This window comes from Trachurus trachurus (genome assembly GCF_905171665.1).
Source record: "Trachurus trachurus genome assembly, chromosome: 9".
NCBI classification, from domain to species: Eukaryota; Metazoa; Chordata; class Actinopteri; order Carangiformes; family Carangidae; genus Trachurus; species Trachurus trachurus.
This window is the reverse complement of record NC_139895.1, coordinates 22,456,158-22,480,300: the sequence shown is the minus strand read 5'-3', so window position 1 is coordinate 22,480,300 and position 24,143 is coordinate 22,456,158. Positions and strand designations below refer to the sequence as shown.

The 24,143-nt window shown below is 41.2% G+C and overlaps 1 protein-coding gene across 1 annotated transcript; it reads right to left on the bottom strand.

Moving 5' to 3' along the window:
• Positions 1 to 554: 554 nt before the first annotated feature.
• Positions 555 to 15,843, bottom strand: wscd2 (WSC domain containing 2). The gene is made up of 8 exons (XM_083979948.1): positions 15,361 to 15,843; positions 11,917 to 12,031; positions 9,510 to 9,694; positions 7,088 to 7,209; positions 6,819 to 6,993; positions 5,907 to 6,071; positions 5,617 to 5,817; positions 555 to 2,391 (listed from the first exon to the last, which is right to left on the bottom strand). Exons 1-8 carry the CDS (start codon positions 15,752 to 15,754, stop codon positions 2,039 to 2,041), a joined length of 1,710 nt encoding a protein of 569 aa, XP_083836074.1. The 5' UTR covers positions 15,755 to 15,843; the 3' UTR covers positions 555 to 2,038.
• Positions 15,844 to 24,143: the final 8,300 nt, after the last annotated feature.

Here is a 24,143-nt window from a genome sequence, read left to right as displayed (position 1 = left end):
TTTTATATAGTGCCATCATCAGGGTAAAAAAAAACTAATGTGTCCAAAATTTTCACCGCCCCTCTGCTGGCTTCTAGCTCTGTGTGTAGTGTTTATTTGCAAATAAGATGGCGAATATAAGCACACTGGCACTGACACCATAGAAATATCAGCAGGGGTTAGTGTGTAGCTTCAATCATCACAGAGCTGCTAGCATGGCCGTAGACTCCTGAACCCTCCAATCTAGGCCATGCACAGTGGACCATAAAACAATCAATTTATCTAGTGTATTTATTTTGTTAGGAAATATTATATGTTAATCAGAGAGTCTGAATACTGAATAAAGCACTGCTTTTATGGCTTAATGTGTGCAGCTGAGGCGCCCGGGGAGATCCAGATTTTCTTTGATCTTCAAAAACACGTCACCTTTTAACTAGTCGTTTAATTTTGTAAAAAGAGTAGGCCATGGAGCTTATTTAATGTACTCATTTATTGGGCCTTATCACATTACATTCATTCCATAGAAAATACATTCAAATATAACACCTACGTTCAGAAAGTGCCTGCTTGTCAATGAAAGCGAGAGCCAATAAAGTTTAAAGCATGTGTTAAAAATAGAAACAGCTTCTCCCATTTGCTTGTTGCAATAGAAATATTTTTGATGTGTCAGCACACATTATAAAAATATATATTATATTGAAAATGGAAGTCAGTTAATGTTTTCTGTCTCTCGATCGCCAGTGTTTTCATATATACACACACATACATATACATATATATGTATATATATATATATTCATGTATGTCTTCATTATTTATGTTTATGCATATGACATAGCACATTGAGTACCGTTATAAGACGTGCTGTTTGTTGAATCTGAGCATTTTTCATACTTTTGTTAAGATTTTTTTTAATTATGAAGAGTAAAATTTTCACCAGCTTTAACTATTTCATAGCAGTCCTTACAACAAAGCAATAAGAAAAAAAAGAATTCACATTCAGTATGATGAACTAGAAATAAAACTATAACGATCACTACTTCTACAGGTATCCTCCGGTCTGCAACATGAATGTAATGCCTAATTCCTCAGTGATCTTTGGGGCAAGTGTTGCACAGCAAAGTGCTTTTTGGATTTCTGCATCAAGTCCAGTGTTTAGAAAATATATTCACTACCAAATTAGTCATAATGTGCACTGCACACCAGACATAAATAAATGCTGTTGAGATAAATCCTCTTCTCTCCTTGAGTCAGTGCCTTCAAGAGGGATTAGTCGTCTTCTTGAATATGAGGAGCTGAGAATTGAGTTCTCTTCATCATCAAAAAAAAAAGAAAGATTTCTCTTACACACAGTAAGTTGAATAACTTACAAAAACTTGGAAACACACAGTATCATCATCCTCAGGTAGTTAAAGCCTGCATATTGCATTTTCCCTCTAACAAAGGGCTAAAAGTTTTTAGGTTTTCAATGAAGTTTGTGTATAAAATAGTTTTATTCTGTAACTGTGATAGCAGCGGAAAATGTAATGTTTTGATTTCTCATAATAGTTATTTCTTTTTTGCGCATAATAAGCTCATTCAACACACTGTGCGGTACTGTATATTACTGTGTACTGTGTTATATGTTTTCAGTCAAAATGTTTTTTTGCTGGCAACAAAAGTCAGATCTCTGTACCCACAGCAATTGACCTTCTTCTCATTAAGGCATGTGCACATGCCGACACACCACATGTGCATAGAGCAGGATAAGAAGTGCTTTTTGCTCTTTTAACTCAGCCAAAGAGAAAAACAAAGCTCCCCAGTCAAAACTGTCTCTTGTATCCATGCATGAAGCTGCTAAATTTCAGCACAGAAAAAAAAAACATGGGTAAAAAAAAATGAAAACAGGGGGGTAATACACCGATTTCATCAAACTACAGCTCCAGCCTATGCCTTTTCAGAAAAATAGTTTAAAAAAAAACAAAAAACAAACTACTTAAGTCATGTGTCCCTACAAAACATGGTGCAGAACCTGTTGAATTAATAGTTCAAATCAGTGAGGGGAAAGAGGAAACGTGTATCATCTTGGCATATATTCCTCTGGAACTCCAGACATGTTTCTTTTCTTCAAGGCAGCATCTACTGTTCTGATCAGTTCGTTGATGTTTGCTCGCATTTCACTCGTATATGGGTCATATTCAAGTTTTCGCAGCCCAGATCGCTTGAAGTTTCCATCTTTCTGGCCCTCAACGCAGAGCAGGCGGTCCTCAGAAACCTTCAAACTCAGAAACTGGACCATTCCCTTTAGCTGGGAGAACAGGTCTCTCTTCAGTTCCTCAAAGTGGACCACCTGGACTTTTTTCCCATAATTCAACCAGTCCAACGTGTGCGACGCCCACCAAGGGGCATAGTTCTTCACAAACTCGGGCCACTCTGCAGGAGAAACAAGAGCACACAAAATCATTTATGAAGGATATACAGGTGCTTGTTGTTTCAACAAAACTGATGGCAAACACACAATGTGAAATGTGAAGGCATGTGTGTAATGTTAAAGAATTACACTTGAAAATGCTGGAAAGAGCCCGTAATAAGTTTCTCACTGCTATAAATAAGGCACGTTTATCAAATTACCACCTCTCACTCTTCACTCCTAATTATAGTGAAGTGTAGGAGTAATGTTTAAGAGCAGCTCTCAAGTGATCACATAGATGCTCAGGGCAGGAATTTCCAATTCTGACAGAAGGATTTACTATTTTTATTGTTTATTCTTCTATTTGTATGGAAACTTTAAAGGGACAACGAGGAGTTTTGGAAAAGCGAAGCATTTTCACACTACATTTATGAGCCTCCGCGCGGTACCGTATAATTCTTTGACCGGGCGCAAGACAGACTCATGTTTTCATTCATCAAGAATTAAAGTCAGAGGTCCGAAGATGATCACATACCGTCGTAGTTCCGACCATAAACGGTGATTCGGCGGCGTTATTCTCATGACTCGCCACGAAACCGAAAGTAAGGAAACGCTGGTCGGCTCGCCCAGCATTTCTACCACCACTAATAATAACAAAATAACGATAGAGACAAAATGATATATTTATCGAAAATGGGCCCATTAACAAGTGTGGGTAGCGTAGAGTCATCCACATTAACGTGAGACTTTTTTTATAACCAAATAGAAACTCCTCGTTGTCCCTTTAATAGTTTCTATGAGCAGCTACTGGGGAGGATTTCTACAGCTGGTAGAGGAGGTACGTCGGGGAAACAAGGAAATAACAAGGACAAAATCCAAACAATCAAATTGTATTAGAAGTGAATGCAAATAAAATGAATTGCTCATTGATTGCTCCTCTTATAATTGGGGATACCTTTGGAGATGGAAATGGAGCAGCTGAAACAGGTAAAGGGAAGCTGCAGCTGTATCTATATTTACTTGGATGTCAGCGAAACATAATTTCAATCCTCTGTACTTACATATAGCGATACTGAAAATTAAGTTGACTTTGGCCTTTCCATTATAGCAGATTAATACATTTGTAAATAAGTCCTGACCTTGAAACAAAATGCCAAGATGAAATTAGGAAATAGAAATAGCCAACGAATCAACATGAGGACTGAATGAAGGGGAAGTGAGAGTCATGACAGAGAAATGCTGATGTCATTTAGCTTGCACGGTCTGGTGCAAGTGATGTCAGGCTGCATTAAGTCTCTGAAATGTCTGGACAGTTAAATGGACATTCTTGGTTGTCAATCAAACTGCAGAGGTTCTGCAGAAAAACCCTTTGCTTGCAACTTTTTACTCATTGATAATCTACTGGCCCATAAAAGCAGCAGCTGGCAGGAGCTGTGCTGCATTAGCGCGCCTCTTTACTGCTAGGAGAGGTTGTCGTTAAAGTTTAAAGCCTGCTGATTTCGCAGTGCTGTCTCAGAAAGCAATGAGGGAGGCAATTTTAGTACCAGAGTGGACAGAATATTATATGCTGGATCTAAAAAGCACGTAGCAAGTAGCAAGTAGCTGTGTAGAAAGTGCAGAAAAAACTGCATCTCTGACCACACCGACGGCCCTCCCTCTTATCAGGCTTTTTAATAGAAGTAGAGCTTAAAATAAGACGATGACAAAATAAACTGTAAATCGAACATCCTGTTCTGCTGATCTTCGACTGAATATCAAATTTAGTTAAGATACTTATGTTCTTATTAGCAGAGGTTTGACTTCAGGCAACTTAAAAAAGGGGTTTATGTAAGCGCCTTTCACTAAATCCACCAGATAACACAGACTGTGCTTTGTAATATGACATGCCCTCCAAAATAAGTTACACTTGCCCCTGAGTTGACTTTATGGGGCCACACTGCAGGGCATCAGTGTCTGTAACATCATCCGAGCCCCACAGTCTCCCTCCGCAGAGGTGAGTGCATCAAATTGTACATGTGGGGCCCCGTACACAATGTCACACTGCCTCTCAGACCACAGCCTCTTTCTGTATTCGAAGTGGCAGCTGTCAAAAAGCCTTTCTCTGTACTGATGTCATCGCGTTATTTCCCCCACCAACACAAGGAGTAAACATTCATTGGAAATGGCAGGGCGAATGTGCTGATGTTCCCACAAAGAGAGACAACTGCTGGGTCGGCAACTCTCCAGCCTCTGGAAATTCGATTAAACCTCACAGAAAATTCAGAGAGACCACAGGCGGACGAGACAAAACCAGTTGCTATGGCAACCGAGACACACTTCAGTAGGTGAATGTGTTAAGAAAATAATAAATATAAAGCTATCTTGAAAAGGGGTATAATAAAATAGCTTTCACTGTATGAACGAAGAGTAAGTGACATTTCTACAATTACAAAAGAATGACATTTTTAATAACCACTTATTATCATTAGGTTGATAAAAGAGGAATTTATCTTGACTAAATTGTGCTGACAATTCATTAACAGTTCCACATGGTGGACTGTGGAGGGTGACACACATGCACGTAAGACAGAATGTGGAAATCAATCACACAGCGAAATGGATAAAAGGGGACAAATTAAATCATTAACACTGGAACATCAGCAGAGCTCTGTTTTATAGTATATTAACATCAACTGCAATAGAAATGAAGCAGCTAATTATTTCTGAAAGCTTAGGGTAATTAGCTTTTACCTCTTGAGCATGATCTTAAAAGGAAGTTGCTTGGCAAAATTGTGTAACACAAACTCTCTCCACACACACAAAACGAAATATTGCTCTGTTCCCAAAGTTTAGCACCTTTCAGGAATTGAAAAAAAACAATCGATCTTGTCATCAAATTCTCCCACAGGAGAAATGCCCAATGTACTATTTTCAATCATGACACATACAGTAGGAAGAATTGCTATGGAGAATGAAAACATTGTGCATGCGCTTGTACACATCATATTTCATAATGTATCACAAGGGTCTAAGAAACAAGATGGTTTCATCTGATGGCACAACTCATGATCTCACACCACACTGAGGGCTGATTAATTTGTTTCATTTCTCATTTTTCAAAACAGCAACCTACACAGTGCTTGATGCACCGGAAATGGCTTCGTGCTGTCCACAAAAAAAACTTTTTGCTAAACCACTTCGGTTTCGTGGTCAAACCACTGTAGATCTCTTGGGTACACAGAAGACAACAATAACAATTATTTGCTCACCTTTTCCTCTCCAGTGGGCCTGGGAGGCGAATCCGATATGACCGCCATATTTCCTGTTAAATTCTGCCATGAGGGCTTTGTAGGGGTTTCGGATCATGACGATGCTGGAGTCAAAGGCTTCGATCTCCTTCCTGCCGCTCTCATGTGTCTTAATGCAGATCGTTCTCCCACTCCGCCAGTGGTCGCGCTCCCCTTTAAATCCTGTAAAGAAATGATGTCCCATGTGAATACTTTTAATCCAGATTAATTCATGTGTTTGTGAGTCGTGTCAGATAAATACTAAGCCTTGCCTTTGTTGTACAGGGAGCCATCAAAGTAATAGCTGCCGGTGTAGAAGCCGGTAGCGAGCTCTATGAGATGGCGAGCCCAAGTGTTGCCAGCTCCGGGGAAACTGGCGAGGGCCACTAGCTGCTTAGCACGGGTGGGGAGAAAGTGTCGGTCCATGCAGCGGTTATCTAACAAAAACACAAAGATATTGATTTGTACAGAATAACAGAAATGTCTTCTGTGAGGGCGTCATCTTCAGGCAGTGCTTCCAGATTTATTGTGGCGTCATAACAGGCATTAAAATATTTAATGTTTAAATACTGAAAGGTTGTCGGCAAAGACATTTAGCGCAATTGGAGAAAAGGTCAAATACAGGCATGTGGCCATGTTATGTTGCTCACTGGCCTTTGTTTGTTGTGCATGGGTTAGATTGATTTATTTCTGTTCCCCAAAAATTGGGCAATATTGTCCACATTGTGACGTTAAAGTGGGTAAAGATGCTTGCTAAGTTAAAAAAAATACGGATAACCGAGAATGAGGAATCTGGATGTTTACATCCCACATGTTTCTGTGGTTTTGTTTCTCAGCTTTAAAAAACACTTCTTATTAACAGAAGCTAAGCCTCAGTAGTCTGTTGAACAGAGAAAACACTGCTCACAAAAACACATCGCAACTGACAGATAAAAAAAAGGAGTCTAATAACTGATTTTTTCCCCCTGAAAATATTTCTTTACAAATGATTTTTAAAAAACTCACACAAAAAAATGTAAATATATTAAATTGAACTAGGCTTAAACCAAAGCACATAAAATATTATGTGCAGAATTTACAGCACAGCAATGTGTTTTCATTAAATGCTGTTCACCTCATGTGTCCACCTCGTACTGCACACATGCCTGTTGTTCAGTTCAAACCTGTGCGCTGCCAAACTTTACCTTGAACCTGCGTCTGGTACACCACAAAGTACTCGTTGTTCCCACAGCTCTCGAACTCTTCCCCGTGGCAGCGAATGAGACACATGTCCTCATCCTCCAGCTCATGAAGGGAGAAAAGCGGCGTCGGAAAGCCACAGAGACATCGTTCTCCGGCCAACACGGCCAGCGATTTCTCCTGGAATACAGCTGCCGTTAAACACTGCAGACACACCCACACGTATAAATGTATAATGCATGCACTGCACGCACACATCTCAAAGTTCCCTCACCTTCTCCGTGCACATGTCCACACACTTGTCCACTGACATATTTTGGATGACTGTGCTGAAAGGAAGTGCCAGTGTGACATTGTCCGGTCGATGAAAACATCCCTTGAAAATGGCGCTGCCATCTGAAACAGACAGAAGAAACTAAAGTGTTATTCTTCAACAGGACAAAATAAAAAATAAAAAAGGAAACAGTGTGTGCTCCAGTCTTATAGTTGGTGAGCACAGCTCTCATCAGCTTGGCCTCTATCCACTGACCCCTGAAGAAGCGAGCCCACTGGGACTCTCCTCCGGCCTACCGAGGCCGTGACCCGCTAGAGGACTGAACCAATAGCAGCACTCACATCCCTTCAGTGTGTTGATGACCTTTAACCTCAGATCCTCTCTCCAGTCTGATGGATAGCCCATAAACCACAACAGCAGAAAAGAGCTGCTCCACTCTTTCACTGGAAGTTGTGTTGTTTCATCCTTTGATTCTGTTATTGTAACTATTTTTGATTTGCTATTATTGCGGGAACATGAAAGCATAATTACTCTAATGAACAATAACAGTTTTTATCCTCCAGGCTTCTTAAAACAATACACCAAACAAGAACGACTGAAAAGGAAAAACGGTTTTCATTCACAGTTAGAAGTATCTCCCACAGCGCATCGCATCTTTAAAGGTTGAGAACTTTACTTTGAATCTCTGCTGAGGAAAAATCTAAACATCCATTTCACATTTATTTTGGGCTGTCAACATGTCAGCCCTGCAGATACACCTATGAAGTTATCTCGCTGTCAACAGACTGTTTTTAATAACAAAGGAAAGAAACCAGACACTTAAAGCCTTTTACTGTGACAGATATCATGATGAAGACAGCTTGCTTGCCGAAGCGTAGCAGAATAAAATATGTAAATGCAGCAGTGCGTCTGCGGTGCTCCATCTCATCTAATTGCACATTGCCGATACCAGCACCTCAGCAAGACTGTTGTCTGAACGTATTAACTATCAAGGCAGTGAAGCTTTAAGTAAAGGTTGCACTCCTTGTAAATTAGCTCTGGCTATGTGTGCACGTCTAATGTTTTATTTATTTTTGACCTTTTTTCTTACTTAAAGTTGCATTTTTAATGTCACAGCCATGTTTTCTTTACTCCCCTGCAGTATATCTTCAGTGCTTCCTGTTTCTATTACCCTTCTCTGCCCTCACATGTGGGGAAACTGAAATGTTTTTTTTGTGTGCTCCATTTACTTGCACACATGCAGTATTTCAAAGATATATTATAAACAAGTTATAAGATGGTAATTCAATGTAAACAATGCATATGCATCAAAGATGCATACAAGATGAATGAAAGCCAGAGGAGGAAGAAATCCTCAGATGGGCTGTAACAACAGCGCAGCACATCAAATAAACAGAGAATGACATCTATGCTGTTCTGTCAGGGCAGCCGACAGTTGGAGGCCCCTTAAACCACAAAACAGCCTCCTCGACACTTTGTCTGCATTTCCTCTGTGATGTCCTGAGCCGGGCTCACATGACAGCGATCAGGGTCAGAGGTCAGAGCGAACATGAGCAGACTCAGCAGTCTGATGGGTGACAAGCCAGCCAAAAAGCAGAAATGAAAATAATAACAAACAAACAAAACCGACCTCGACCAGGAAATCAGGACTATTTCAACCCAAGAGCTGCATAAATGTTCCGCAGAGATATGCAGACTAACTCTCAGTCTTTTCATGGTAACACATTATTTCTACGAATTAGTTGACAAATGGGAAAAGGGAAGAAGAAAAAGATGCAAGTAGTTACTTCACCTTGTAAAACGGACTTCCACGAATTTCACAGTAAAAAAAAGCACCAGCAGAAAGTACTAAAGGAAACTGCAATGTCTTTCAACAGGTTTTTAACAAACTAACTCAACACGCAGATCTCTTTCATTTTTACTAATCAGCCCTTCCTTCACTCGCTGCACTTCAGTTTCCCTGTTGGCAGGCAGCGAGCGCTTACGATGCCGACCACGACTGGCTGGGCTACGTAGGTAGCACAGCTCTCCGGGGAAGGAGATAAACACAACACAGCAGCTTGGTCCCTACTGTGGCATTAACCCAAAATAAAACAAATATCTTCCCTCTGAACTGCAGCAAGGCTTGTTATATTTCAGAGTTGCATCTACGTGTGTCAGTGTGCTCTGTGCTGCTGAGCTCTTTCTCAGTACGGTGATAAATTCAAATGTTCATATTGTTACAGCATCAAACACATATTTTTTGTGGATAAATGATTATACTATTTTGAGCCAATTAATGAAATATCAAAAATGCCCGTTGGGTTTCTTGAGTTTACTTCCTAGCTCTGGCAGTGTCAGTGTGTGTGGAGCAGCAGCACATGGTTGTAATGAGGCCGAGGGGATTTTTTTTGTTTTTTTTCCCGCTGAGTGTGGGACTCACAGCGGCGTGCTGACTCCTGGCTCAGCTCCAGCCTATAGATGGACAGTCTGTTGGCTCCTCCGCAGAGGTTGCTCTTCTCTCCTTTACACTCCATGTTGCATTCGCTCTCTGAGGCGTTGGGCGCCTGGATCTTGTGACCACAGTAACACTCAGCTCCAAACTCCAGGCCTGCGTACATATAACCTCTGGAGGAGAGAGACAGGAGAGAAAGAAAAAAAACAGATGGCATCGTTAGTAAAGGAAGACTAAGAGGTTCAACTGATTTTTTTCTGAGCCTTCATTAGGTGCCTTAATCCTTCAGAGGCCAATACAGTTTATCATTTCAGGCAACTGGATAAGCTGCAATCAATACAAATAAACAAATGCACAGAGGATGTTGAGACTACGATGGAAACGCATACAAACACTAGTGTGAAATAACATCTCTCTCTTTGGTGATGAAGGATGAGAGAAGTTAGACATGCTGCAAGGCTCTAAGGCAAAGCCAATTATAAATGAGTGTAGTGTACTTGAAAAAATGAAAATTGAATCTATCACACAAGGCCTCTTCACTCCTTTCTGTTGCTTCATGGAGGATTTGACTCCCAAGACGCCTTTCGGATGCAATTAGACATCTAATACACCCCTCACACATAAATCCCCCCGGCTGTCAATCAAATCCAAACCTTTGTGTGCTGTTGCCCCTCATTTTCTTTGTCTGTTTTTATTCACCTGCTGCTCAAAGAGAGAGGAGGCGGGCAGGCTGCAAGAGGCGAGAAGCAAGAGGAGGAAGGAGATGAAAACAAGCATCTCTCTTCGCTCCTATTCCTCGCTCTGCGAATCAGTGATGGGTGTAATTCAATGCATTCGATAGAGCCGTCTCTGGTATTCCTCAGGGAGGAAAAAAGAGGTAAAAGGAAGATGGCGAGGTCGCACAGAGGGAGGCAGGATGTGTGGAGACAGGAGACTAATAAGGAAGATCCGCAAAGAGATAATGCTTTGAAAACTAGAGCATACAAAACTATTTTTTGTGTCTTGACCCGATACAATCACAAGAAACTGACAACGTTGTCACAAAAATTATACAACAGTTCCTAGACCAAATGCACAAAAAATATTTTTCATTTCAAATGTATGCAGGAACCTAAATGTCAAACTTTCATCTGACTCTGACTAACACGCCATCCCAAAAACGATGGATACAAATATGTTGATGAAACAAACTGTGCTCTTCTGGGAAAGCTTTCATACAATCTTGGAACCAGCTGGTAGATATTTGGTCCCATTCAGCCACAGGAGCATTCGTAATGTTGGGTGATAACACTTGGCTCACAAGAGCAAAAACCAAAAAACATCCAAAAAGTGTTATAGCCAGGTTGGATCCGGTCCAGGCCTCAGGCAGGCGTCCCATGTGTCAACTCAGGCTAATTTATTTAAAATTTGTTTGTGAATATGCAGCAGAAAAGGACCAATATCAGTTGACAGGATGTGAGTCTTAAAGTGGGCCCTGTCTTGTTACATAATCTCAAGGCCCTGTTTTGATGCTCTCACGACTTTAAAGTCTTGGTTACTTCTTGTGTTATGCACGATTGCACATTTCCAAAAGTATGAATTTAATCAAATTGCACAGAAAACCGGCATCCAGGTAGCACAGGACAAATCACTGTCAGTGCACAGAGAGTGGGCTTGTCTGTGCCCTGGGGCCCTGGAACAGGTTCATCTAACTATGGTTGGTCGGGGTTTCAGATGGGGGCTCAGCAGACCTGTCAAGTTTCTCCCCCAACAGGCTCAAACACAAGTTCTTCATGGACCGTGGGAGCATTGCTATGTTGCAAGAGGAAAACAGCCTCTCCCAAACTGCTGACATAAAGTTGGAAGCACTTCGTTGGCTGAAATATAATTTTACCCTGTAGCATTAAGATTTCCCCACATGGGTGTAGCCAAGAGCCCTGGACTATGAAAAACAGCCTCAGACCAAAAGTATATACAAGTGTGTGGACAGAGGTGCCACAGACTTGCTTTTGGCCTTGGTGTATTTTATTTAGTTGGACAATAATCTCATTAGGCAGTGAAGTGTTTTTTTTTTTACAATGATACCATGAGAAAACCAATGACAGGCCACTGGAGCTTGGTATCATATAACATTATCTTCATTATCACATGCCTAGTTCAGCCTAGTTGTACTGTGTATGGATGTTATACATGGATGTTAGTCATAGACCACTGTGTTGGTCAATAACTTGTGGTCACATCGACAGCATCACTGTGACGCTATAAAACACCACAAATAAAGAAGTGCCTTGTCATCACCATCAGGTTCACTTTTGTGAGTCTAAATTTAAATCTCAGCCTGTGAGAATTACTAGATGAAAATAAAAAAAAGGGATATCTACTGGAGGAGTGTTTTTGTTGTCTGCTGCCATCATACCTTTCTGCACAGTTGTCCTGGCAACGGAATACTGTCATTTTTTTGTAGTCAAAAAAGGAAACTCCTCTCAGTGCTCGTTTCTGTGTGTTGTCGACGTAGCAGCCGATGTACTTTGCTGGGAAAGAGAAAAAAAAAGATGTTAAGATGTTAGTCGCGTCGGCTACACAAGAGGAAACTTTGAAAGGCAGAATCCACACAGTATATGTTTAGGTTTCTGGCATAATAATGCACCGCAGACAACATACACAACAGTGACAATCATTTTTGAGTGTCTAAACTGAACGCTCTCTGCAGCAGTATCGACTTCACGGGGCTTCACAGTGTAGTAAGAGAGGACATGAGAAGTCCAAACTGGGGCAGAATCTTTATTTATTTATAAAGACACATCCCCTTCTAGTGGACTGTAACTGTAGTAGCAGTCATCTCTCTGCATTTTTCAGAAGTGCGTGGGGGCTGGGCCTCAGTGAACCTCTGCAGAGGGATACAGCAGCTCTTCAACAGCGCCTTGCCTCTCATTAATAAACGGTTCCCTGTTACAGCAAGCTGACTGGGCTCTACTGTACCTTTAACAAACAAACCTCTCGCCATCTGTGCTGTGCCATTACCCCTCTGAGCCTTTGTTAATAGCTAAATGGGGGAAGCATAGAGTCCTAGTCCCTGCATTACTTTAATTGTTATGGTCTAAAGGCCTGCATTTCAGCTGCAGGACTCAGCTATAATCTTCCTCCTAACTATTGTTGAGCTGGAAAATAATCTGCTTTATGGTGAGGCGGAAATGCTGATTCAAATGAAGCTGCTGATTTGAATAGCAAATTTTTTTTGCTTCGCATGATACGAGAGTGAACAGCAGATGCAAATGATGTGTCTATGTTATTATTAGCCGGTGAGGTGTTCTCATTTTAACATATAACCTTGCCTCATAACCTCGTTGTACCCACTGCATTGTGAAAGCGGAAGTCAACAGTGTTTGAGGTATATTTATCCTCCAGTGTACTCCTGCTCTCCCCTCGGTACAGTGCGCCTCTGTACTGTGCTGCAAGTCTGTTGATGTGCTGCGGTCTGCATCTTATGCTGCAATATTCCCTGCAAATTGAAATTCAGGGCCAGAGAGAATGAGTGCATTTGCGGTGAGAAGAGGAGGAGGAGGAGGAGGAGGAGGAGGGTGGGGAAAGGGGGCGGTGGTGGTGGTGGTGGTCTCTTAACGGTTCTGAATACGTTTCAGACTGCAGAGTAATGAGTGGTGCTGGATGTATAAGGGCTAACAAATTCTTTGAAGCTCTTAATTACTCTATCATCACGTTTAGCTGCAGTCCTGTGAGGTTAGCATTTCAGAAAGGGAAAGATGATAGGCGGAGGAGGAGGAGGAGGAGGAGGAGGAGGAGGAGGAGGAGGAGGACTGAGCCAGACTGAGAGACCCTCATTTGATCAGATAACCCAAAGCCTGAATGTGTACATTGTAAACATGTTTGCCTTCTTGGCTCTGAATGTGAACAAAAAATAGCTCAGCGCTGTAGCAGCTAGAAAAACATTGTTCTTTAACATTCAGGCCTGTAACGTGCAGCAGGGTGATACAACCGCACTGAGACTCAGACTTTCTGTGATTGAACCACTTTTTCCTCTGCAGAGTCTGATCTGTCACAGTACTAACACAGACAGAGCAGCAGTCACTCACAACTTAGTGCATGTTTCATATTTATGGGCAGTTAAGACTCTTCACCTGTCTGTACTGCACTCTGTGGAGGGAGAAACCAGCAGCAGCCCACGTAATCACAGTGGAGCTCCAGTAAAATCACAGAGCTATTTATGGCCATTCAGGGTCTATTTTAAGATGGTATGGATGAATAAACCAAAACTCCCAAACCGTTTAAATACTATCCAGACCAGGTATTTATCACTGAAGGTGGGATAATAACTGAGAATATTTACTCATGCGTTGTACTTCACAACATTTTTGAGGTAGGCTATTTATCTAATGTGCTATATATCCATGCTGCTTTATACAAGTCCTCCACTGCATTTCACAGGAATATACAGTTCATTTAACATCTGTATTTAATATATCAGTTGAAATATACAAAGTAATTATATTTAGAACAACTTCAATCACCTACGTTATTATTATGCTGATTATATGTTAATGCATCAGTAATAATTGAAACATTTAATATCACATTTAACACTCAGTAGGGAGCCATTCTGCATCGCTGCTAAATGTTATTTCCTTCAGGAGAGACGAGCACCAGTGAAACTGCTGTGGCGAGATGACTTTGGTTGCCCACAGGAGGTCTGTCTGAATACATGTTGGATATATCCACTGTGGACATTGTTTTTTAATAATATATGGTTTATCCAACAGGGCAGGAAGTGTTTGACAGAGAGAGGAGAGAAACACACCAGAGATGAGAAAGAAGTGAGACAGCATTAAATGTTCATCTTCAAATTCTTCTAATTTGATCATGTTTCACGTGTGAGGGATTTTTGTGCCAGTCAAGGTCAAAGACATGAGCAGTTTAAAGTCATTTGTCGACCTCCTGCTGGTGTTTTCAAAACATTTTCTGATTTGATCAGGTGTCACATGCTGGTGAGGAGCTGGTATGTAAAACACTTTGTGTGTAGATAAACAGATTAGTGAAACATTAAGTCATTTAGCTGTTTAGATTGTGCAGCAGCTCCAGCTTGGCTGAACAAACATGTGCCGAGCGACACAAAGAGCAGCAACAGCCGAAACACAAAGGCAGAGATCCTTGCAGGATTCGCTCTGAGAAAAGACAGAGGACTTAATCATAATCATCATCTGGCTCCTCTCTCAGGAGAGTTCCTGCGTGACCAATTACAACTAGAAATTTCCACTCATTAAAATGGTGCAGTTTGTAATCAGAGATTACTTTGGATCCCTTTCATATTAGCAAGCCGTGTCAGTGGGACAAAAGCTGCTGTGTGTGTTTGCCAATGGATGTAAATGATAAATCAGCCTGCATTAAATGTTAATATCTGATAATTTCTTTAATATTTTAATTTGAAAACAATAGGGTTTTTTTTTAGCCAATAATAATTGTTATAATCATAATTTACACAGGAACTCAGTTTCACAGAGTAGTCATTAAAATTGCAACACTGCAATTATTTTTGCAGTTGTTGGCACTGATGATTATTTTCTCAGCTGAAACTCATTTTTTTCTTACTGTGAATTCTATTTATTCCTTTCGTGATCTGTACAAATGTGCACTGTGTTGATTCATTGTATTTAAACAGATTTTGTATGTGGGAGAAGCCCAAGGCAAATTCTAACCACCGTAGGCATAATTCAAATCTTATCTTTGATAATTCACTAAATCATTTGAGTTTCGACATAGTATGAGAAAACCACAGGGCGCAGATGTTGAATTTGAGAGGCTGTCTAATTGGAAACAACTGCAATAGTAAATTATAAAATGTACGACCCACCTCTTCCATCATCCACGTCTTTGGCATTGCGTCCTTTAAGAGCACGGTTCCAGTTGCTGGTGTAGTCTCCCCCCCTGCGCACCCTGTCCGGGCCCTCGCGCACATGAGTCTTTTTCATCCATGGAGGGCCGTACCTCCGGCCAGACCTGCGTGTCTCCTTAAACACTCTGCTCATGATGCCAAGCCCCCGAGTGCCTGACGCTGAAGTCCGGCTGCCCATCTCTGCAGCTGCAACAGAGTCCCGGCTCCCCCGACCTCCGGGGCCGCTGTCCCCGACAAAGCCAGAGTGCAGGAAGACGAGGCTCCCGGCGGTCAGGTAGAGGAGGATGAGGGAAAAGAATCTGACAGGTTTCCTGCGGAAATAGCGCTGTATCTTCAGCAGAGCCTTGGCCATGCTGGCTCCCCCGGCCACTTAGACTCACTCTCCTGGTGGTAAAAACTCATAAAGCAGAAGAATCAACACCAGCTCTCTCTGCTCCCACAGAACAGCCGCTCTGGGCACCCGGACTAAAATGAAGAAAGAGTAAACTCAAGTGTCTCAATCCCATGTGAAGGTCATCCAGACAATAACATGACTTTTCTCTCATGTGTGCCTCTTCAGTCTCATGACAGATGTGTTACACCTGTGCCCCGCGCAGCTCTGTCCATGTGAGAGTCCTCCTGCGTTCCCACCGACAGTCCAGCCCCGAGAGCCGGCTCCGGGGCCACGGCATGAAAGGTGAGTGACTAAGAGTGAAAGATGATCACTCAACAGTGCTTTCACTCCAGTTATCAGCCCACAGAGATGCCACACCAGCACCGATGTGGCACTTTCTCCCACGCTGTGCAGAAGGAAGAGGGTTTTATTTACCAGCTGAGCTGAGATCCCTTCACCTTTGTGCGGCCCGATTATTCACTGAGACGATGTGGGAGAGAGAGGGCGTGACTCACCATCTGCAGAAAACACATGCACAAAAGAAGAAAGAATAAATGCACAGCTGAGTAAGCTTTACCACACAGGCAAAAGGAGAAATAACATGAGCAGGTTACAAAAGGATAAAGTCGTAGCATCACCTGCAAGAAAATACATCTCCAACCTCTTGCTAAGCTTTAAATTAATCCAAAAAGTGTCTATAATCATGGACATAGAAACTCTCCATTCAAACAACATGACTGGTTTTCATTATACTGTAGTTACATGTAAAAATCTTGTTAATTACAAGTAAAACTGTCTTCAACATTTTCTCTTCTTTCAAACCATCATTAATGGGAACGCAGCAAGATAAGCAAAGAAAAAACAACTAATAGGATTAAAAGCAATTAAATATCTGAAAAACGCATTGCTGTTGTTGTGCACCAAACAGCCTGAGCTGATTAACTTCAATGAGCTCAGAGTTGTACATTATCTGAAATAAATTAGGTTAAGCCAAGAGGGGGAAAACAGAAACAAAGTTCTTTCCTGTGGCATTTATACTGATGTCTTTGGGAACTAATGTGAGTGGGAATTGAAAGAAATTAAAAACATTATTCAAAATGATCTAAGGTGATGAGGATTCAAGTGAACGTGTGAGAGCAAAAGCACAAACAAGCTCAAATGAGGTAGGCTGAGTCTGCTCGACTCATCTGTTAAATCTAGGACATAATGCTGTAATATATTGTCTTCTTTTATTATAATTCTACAAGAGGTTTTACACAGATTTCTGCATTTTTGGGGATGTTTGGATTTCTGACTTTCCAAATTGACAGCAGCTTCTCTCAAAGGAGCCTCTGTTCTGGGACAAGACCAGGAGGCCACAATTGGAAGGTAACGCAACACTCCTCGGGGTCGGGGGAACTTTCCAGGACATTCAAGGGGACACTCGCCCTTGTGGCTTTCGCTCTGCCTCAGGACAAATCTGCAGAATACTTGTCACTTGAGACCTCAATGGCTCTTAGGTAGTCTGGGAAGAGTCTGGGACCCTCTCAGAGAAATGGATCACATTCTGCTGATGTGCTTCAACCCAAACCATCCGGGCATAAAGACAATCCTCATTCTGTCTGACCTCTCAAAACTTTGCCTCAGTATCCTGTTCAGTCAAATCTAAACACCTATGAGGACGGTTTTCATTACTGATGTCTCTGTCTGCATCTAAATTATTCAGTGCATTGTGCAGTCTACAATCCAATATCTCTCCTTAGGTCAAATAGTCCCAAAATGACAAAGTCTAGATGTTCTGAGGGATAAATGAAGGGTGTTGCTGCTAATAAGTCAAAGTTAATAGAAAAACTGATCAAGAAGATTGTGGGGGGATCACACTTGGGTCATAAACGACATGAAAGCATTTCACTTATCTAGGCTTTGTAGTTTCAAAATAAAATAAAATGATTGATGCTGTTCACGGTTTCAGTCCCTAATGGCTAGAAGAGTGTCAGAAACCTTATGAGACGCTGGTTAGCTTAGCTTAGTACAGAGACTGGAAACAGAGGGAAACAACCAGCTTGGTCCAGTCAGAAATACCCCCATCATCTTGGTTGTTTAATCTTTACACAAAACAGAAATGCAAAAACAACAGGTTATGCTTTCACAAAATATCACTGATTTATATTTATTAATCTTTATTCTAAGCTAAATTAATCAATTGCCTCAAGTTTTATATTTGGTGGATGGACTGGACACATGGGTGGCAGCTATTGACCTTCCCATCTAACTCTCAGCAAGAAAGCAAATAAGTTCCTATTATTCCTCTGAATATCTGAGTTAAATGTCAATAGATTTCTCTTTTCACTAGCTTCCAATCCACAGGGATTCATAAAAAATGCAGTTACACATATAAAAAAAATCCTTACATTTATTTCTGCAACGTAACAGCTGAATAAACAACATTATAAAGTGACTCCTGCGCTCAATCTGTAACCATGACGACTTTTCAGCCCCGTGTCAGCGTTTTGCTCCCTGCCGATGGAGAAATGATTCATATTTCAGTACAAATGAAATACAGTAACTCTCAAACAGGCTAGTCTTTGTTTCAAAATGAATAATTTGTTAGCCTCAGAGAAATTGAATCATATCTGGGTTAGGTTCCCTACAGGGTTGCAAGGCCTAAATAGAAAAATAAAACTGCACATATCAACATGACGCTCGGCTCACTCCTAATGCACAGGGGTTGCAGTATCCTGTAAATGTGTGGTGGACCCTGACTATGATTTAAATCCTTGGAGGTTATGAGCAAAGATGCACAACAGAGCATTGTTTCAGGGTAGTAGGTGTGCACAAGTCATAAGATGGAGGCTAAAGCTAAGCAGCAGTGAGCAGCCCTCCTGTTCTGAGGTAACAGTATAGGTTTAGGAGGCATGACGATACAGTACACCAACCCACTCGGCCTCTTATAAATGCAACAGGGCCACACACAGTTAATTACTGGTGTTAATAATTCAGGTACTGCCCAGTTGGGGAAATGAAATTGAACTCTGCTCACTGCTTACCTGCAGGTTCAAATGACAGTAATAAGAGCGTTGAAGCATTACTGTTGCAACTGTACAGATTCTTTGTGTTGTATGAGACAAAAAGGAAACAAGCTACAGTACGTAGCGTCTCTGTGGCACAGTAACTTAAATGCTAACGTTAGCAGAGATTAAAATGCTAACATGTGGATGTTTAGCCAGTACTTTACTGTATACTACAAGGTGAGTTTAGTGTGTTAGCGTGTTATACTGGTATTAAAGTAGCAGACATTTAAAGGTATTTGCTCACACAAATGTCTTGTTCAAATTAGAATTCATCGTGATAAATATCATGCTAATCTACCCAATACTGTCATTCAATAAAAAAAAACAGACATTAACCTCATTTTGGAACAATGGGGTAAAGGTAGAGGGCATTTTTAGTGATTTTGAAGCACAATAAAAAATACATTTGAAATCTAGGATAGTTTAGTCTGGACACGAGTGGCATAACTAGAAATCAGAGTTTTGTTAGATTTGCATACTGTAAGTTTATTCTCTTATTTATCAATATCAATTTCATTGAAAGCAGTTGCAACCAAGACTCTTGGAAAGAGACTGAGAAAGAGGAGGAAGTGCAGCAGACATGTGAGCCTGGCAATTACTTAGGTGGAGTGGACATGAACACACTGACTGACCAATAATTCACATTCATATTAAATGAGCCAGCAAATATTTAATCAGAGTGGATTTAGGGGGAGGAAACGTCAAAGTTAATCTTTGGTGAGCAGGCAGACAGCCAGCTCTGCCTGTGCTGCAGGCAAATGGCTTCACAAGTCAATCAATAAATATTCTTCATATCTGTCGTGGGACTCGTTGACCGGGGATGGGGTTGAGCAAGGCAGAGCTGTGGTCAACTCTGTGACGCCTCGCCTCGTGTACCGGGTCAGTGAGTGCAGTCAACAGTTAACTGTGGCTATTTAACAGTACAGTATATCATTTGTTTTGGTTTGAAGGAAAGAAACTGCAAAGAACTGGACGAATTGAGGATGTAATGTGAGGGGAAGAAAAATAAATCCAATGCAGGTTGTAAAAAAAAGACATATTAGATCTTTATCCTAAAAAATGTCAACAAGATTGAAAATCTAGAAGCTGGATATTTAAGATATTCATATTTTGTAATGATAGAAGCAGATAAAATATTCAGTTTTGTTTCTTGGTTCTGCAGATGTGATCAATTTCCATCCCCCTGCCTTTTGATTGCCAAAGAACATTCTTTTCACTGGGAGAAGGGTAAAGTATTTTAACTGTTAGACCTCCGACTCCCCAGTGGAAATCACACCAGCTGAATTACATTAGTTGTGGTATCCTCCCATAGTTTTAAACAGGTTTTGCCCAGTGTGTTTTCACAGTGGTATGAGTTGGAAAAATACAGGAAAACAAAATCTATCATGAAATGTCCTTGAGGGTTTGTTTGGTCCACGGCAAACGCAGCACGGATGATCATTAACAGTGAGCTTCTCCGGGGAAGAAACACACATTATTGTGACAGTAACAATCAGTAACAGTGGCAGGAAGAAGAGGTTATCTGGTGCACCAGTGGCATTTGTGGAAAAGGAAACCACTTGAGGCTTGTCTTTTGTCCTTTTTTCCAACTCCCTGTTTGAGTTATGTGCTTGCACACTCAGCTTTAAGACCCATCCTGTCCAAATACTGTACTATAACATGCAGGACGGCTTCGGTTGTCCAGCCGCAGAAGGGTTAACAGCATTAACAGCCGCAGCAGCCCTGACCCTCCCCTCACCCTGGGGCATAGTCTTTCCGCTCTCCTGGTGTGTTTGGGCTGCCAGTGCGCATTAGCCATGTTTGTCAAATCAAATCAAACTAAAGATCACATTCCTGCCCCCCGTGATATCTCAGGCCATACTTGCGTTCAAGTTTACACAAATCGCTACACACCATGCTCCTTGCGAAGTTGCCTGAAGCCTCATTAGCACAAAACTCCAGACCACCAGAAGGCAGCCAGATTGTTCAGAGTGTCTTCTGAATGAGGACGTAAATCAGGAAACGTCATAAATACATAAACATGAAACAATAAAAGATACTGAGACACCAAAATATGTTTAGCACTAGCAGTGTAGCTAACAATAGGGGGAAAAAACATTTGCCATGTGTAAATAATACTGCAGTTCACATGTAGAACTGATTAACACAACCACGTTAGAGTCCAAAACGTTGCTGCTCTGCAGAACATGAACTGCAGATGTAGTGCAGACGCCAAGTCTTAGGGATGCATGACGCCTGAAAACTGGAGTGTGGACGCGACTGTTTCCAATAAACGCGCTGCCAAAGCCGTTTTGTTTGCTTAATGTTTGGCAAAAGTTGCCAGGATATGCACCACATTTTTTGGCTTCCCATTTTCATGTCAGCCATTTTAATTAAATCTGTGTTTGATCTCAGTGTGTGCCCACATTAGTGATTGGCTTATTGCCCAATACACTTAATTACTGGTGTCCACTCAAAGGGAAGCTCGTCAACAAAGATGTTTGTGAGAATCTTTACACAGCGACAGATTATCTTAAGCTTGCAAAGCAGTTTAAAACCTTCCAATGAGCTTTTTTGCTGCAAATTTCTCCTCACTATATTTCCTTCCAACCCATCCAGGCGACTATGAAGTATTTATTACAGACGACATCCATCTTTGCCTCGGTGTTGACACTTAAAAAGAGCCACTTCACATACCCTGTGATTATGTTTCTAAAAACAGATTTCCACTACACTCGTTATCATTTAGTGGATGCTATTTATTAGTAGGTTATCTGTGACTTGAACCTCTGTCTGTCAGGGAGTCTTTGCGTTAACCTTTGATTAATGACCTGCTGAGAGGCTGATGCAATGAAAATGTCAAACCTTTCCTTTCAGATTTCATTTAGATTACCTATGTAATTCTATTTTATGCTATCTGTGATTTGAATAGTACAAAAGAATGTCTTACATGCACATTATAAACACAGATCAACTGTGCCACGTTTTAGCCACGCAACTACAAATTCTGACAGTTTTGGTAAAGTGGTCCCTCTGCCATCTACAAAGCAGTTTGTCCATAACAACCGGTCTGGCGGCAGATGTAAAATATGGGGTTCAAAATTTGTAATCCAACAAAGGCCTTCAGTACAGCATAAGTAGTCACTTAAAACATTGTTGGTTCTAGCCTACATATTTTTAATTCCTTCGGCAGCTGAAGAGACAATCTTTTTTTTTTTTTTTTTAAGTATATTTTTGGGGTTTTCTTGCCTTTAATGGACTGCAGAGTTGAGAGAGAGACAGGAAATGGGAGGCAGAGAGGGGGGAATGACACGCAGGATAGGGCCGCCTCCAGTGAGGACTATAGCCTCAACACATGGGGCAGGTGCTCTATACCAACTGAGCTAAACACCACCCCAGACAATCTTAAGGAAGAGACCAAATGTGAATTTGAATAACACTACAGTAATGCTATATACTGTACCTTCCAGTCACATTTATCTATAATTTTATGCAGTAAAGTCAGTCTTTTTATACAAGAAAAGGTCACCACTCAGCTTTCAACATGCTGTTTTCTATCCATACAAAACAGCAAAGTCAGGACACACTACAACCAGCTTTTTCTGGTAGTAGTAATGTCCAGGCAACCATATCTGGAGAAAGCTTCATCAATACAACAGTATGGCCAACGTTATTGATTGATAACCAGCCTCTCACAGTTTAATCAGGTATACACTGGCCAACATTGAGACATTGCATCTCAGACAAAAAGACAATCTGAATTGCCCACTCTCACTGTAAACTAGCTTAGGAAAAGAGCGTTTACTTGTATAAAAATGGTCTCTAGGGGATACAATTGTTGTTATGGTCATGAAACGATTGCAGTATTTAGCTGTGTTGGTTACACCCTCCCCAAAGCCTGGAGGTAATTACAAATACTAAGGTATTTGGCATTTGAGAGAGACTGAACAGACCAATCACAGGAACAGTTTTAAGCACAACCTATGAAGCTTAAAAATTAAGCTCAGGATGGCAGAGAAAAAGCTCATTGTAATCCTGATAATACTCCATGGTCCATTAAGCTCAATGGTGACCTTTTACTCTGAAAGAGAAGAGATAAATTAAAGGGTCTAAAAATAATGTAATCCTCATCTTTTGACTGGTGCACAGCAGTGTTAAGCCGCAGCATTGTAATGTAGTGTCTGATGATCGGGAATGTTTCCACCAGTATACAGTGATGAGCAACTGACACAGTCAAAAAGACGATGGGAGTGGAGGAATAATAACTCTATTGTGATGGTGGACACAGAGCAGCAGAGTTTAATTAGGCATGAGCAAAAAGACAAAGACTGGACAAATCGTTCGCACCAAACGTGGATTAGCACAATTTCTACTACTTGGAGAATCCATCATGGAGTTCCTGTGTAAACATGAAGGACCGGGGAAGAAAATGAACTGGGAATGAAAGACATTTGATTGTTTCTGTGGAGAGAAATGCTGGAAAAGCCTCTTCGATGCCAACAGGAAGGACAGTCCTGACACCATTAGTGCACTACAAAGCTCTACACAGAGACATATTCCAGATCCATGTTGTCTGAGTTTTAGACCCACCCTCAGAAGCTGCCACTCCGAGATCCCAGTAGGCCCCATACATGGACATTTGAGAAACAATCACTTGAATCAGTCCTCTCTAATGGCTTCATAAAAGAAGCAATTATTCTGCAGCAGGGAGGCACTGTCAATGGGAGATTAAATGATGTCTTCCACTATCCAACCTTAACAAAGCTCTTCATTCAGGGCCTTACAGAATATCTGCAGTTCACTTTTTTTCAAAGAGGAAAGGAGCTTTACCCCCTTTCTCCTCTCCCACCTTCAGTAAGCACAGAGGATCTCTGCGCTTTAATTAAAAGCGAATTCTCCCAGCTCAGTTCTACTGTGAGTCTCAGTCCTCTCTGCTTGAATAGACATAAGAGGGGGATTGCAAAGGGTTTCAGCAAATGTTTAGCTGGCGAGGAGGAGGAAGGATGAGGGAAAATAGGAAATGCCTCTGCGTGTAACTTGAGGCAATTTTCAACAGCACATCATTAAGTTACACTGCGCAACACAGGCGGACACATCTGAACAACATGCAGCTGAGAAATACAGTTATTTATTAACTGAGAACAAGGCACTTCCTTTCCACGTTGGGCAGTAAGAAACTCAGCAGCACAAATCAGTGGGTGTTTGGCTCAGTATTTGGAAGCATTAAGTTATGTTTAATAACAATGTGATTCTGTATTTACTATTTGTATCCTGTAGAATAGAGAGCCAGAAATGATGTTATCCTGTGATATTCAAGTGAGACCTCTTTATCAGATAAG

Excerpts from the sequence above, each read along its gene's own strand:
- wscd2 (XM_083979948.1), bottom strand. The coding sequence starts at position 15,754 with ATGGCCAAGGCTCTGCTGAAGATACAGCGCTATTTCCGCAGGAAACCT. Across the intron at positions 9,695-11,916 it reads CAGGACAACTGTGCAGAAAG|AGGTTATATGTACGCAGGCC; the intron begins GTATGATGGCAG and ends TCTCTCCTCCAG. Across the intron at positions 2,392-5,616 it reads GGCCCACTGGAGAGGAAAAG|AGTGGCCCGAGTTTGTGAAG; the intron begins GTGAGCAAATAA and ends TTTCTCCTGCAG.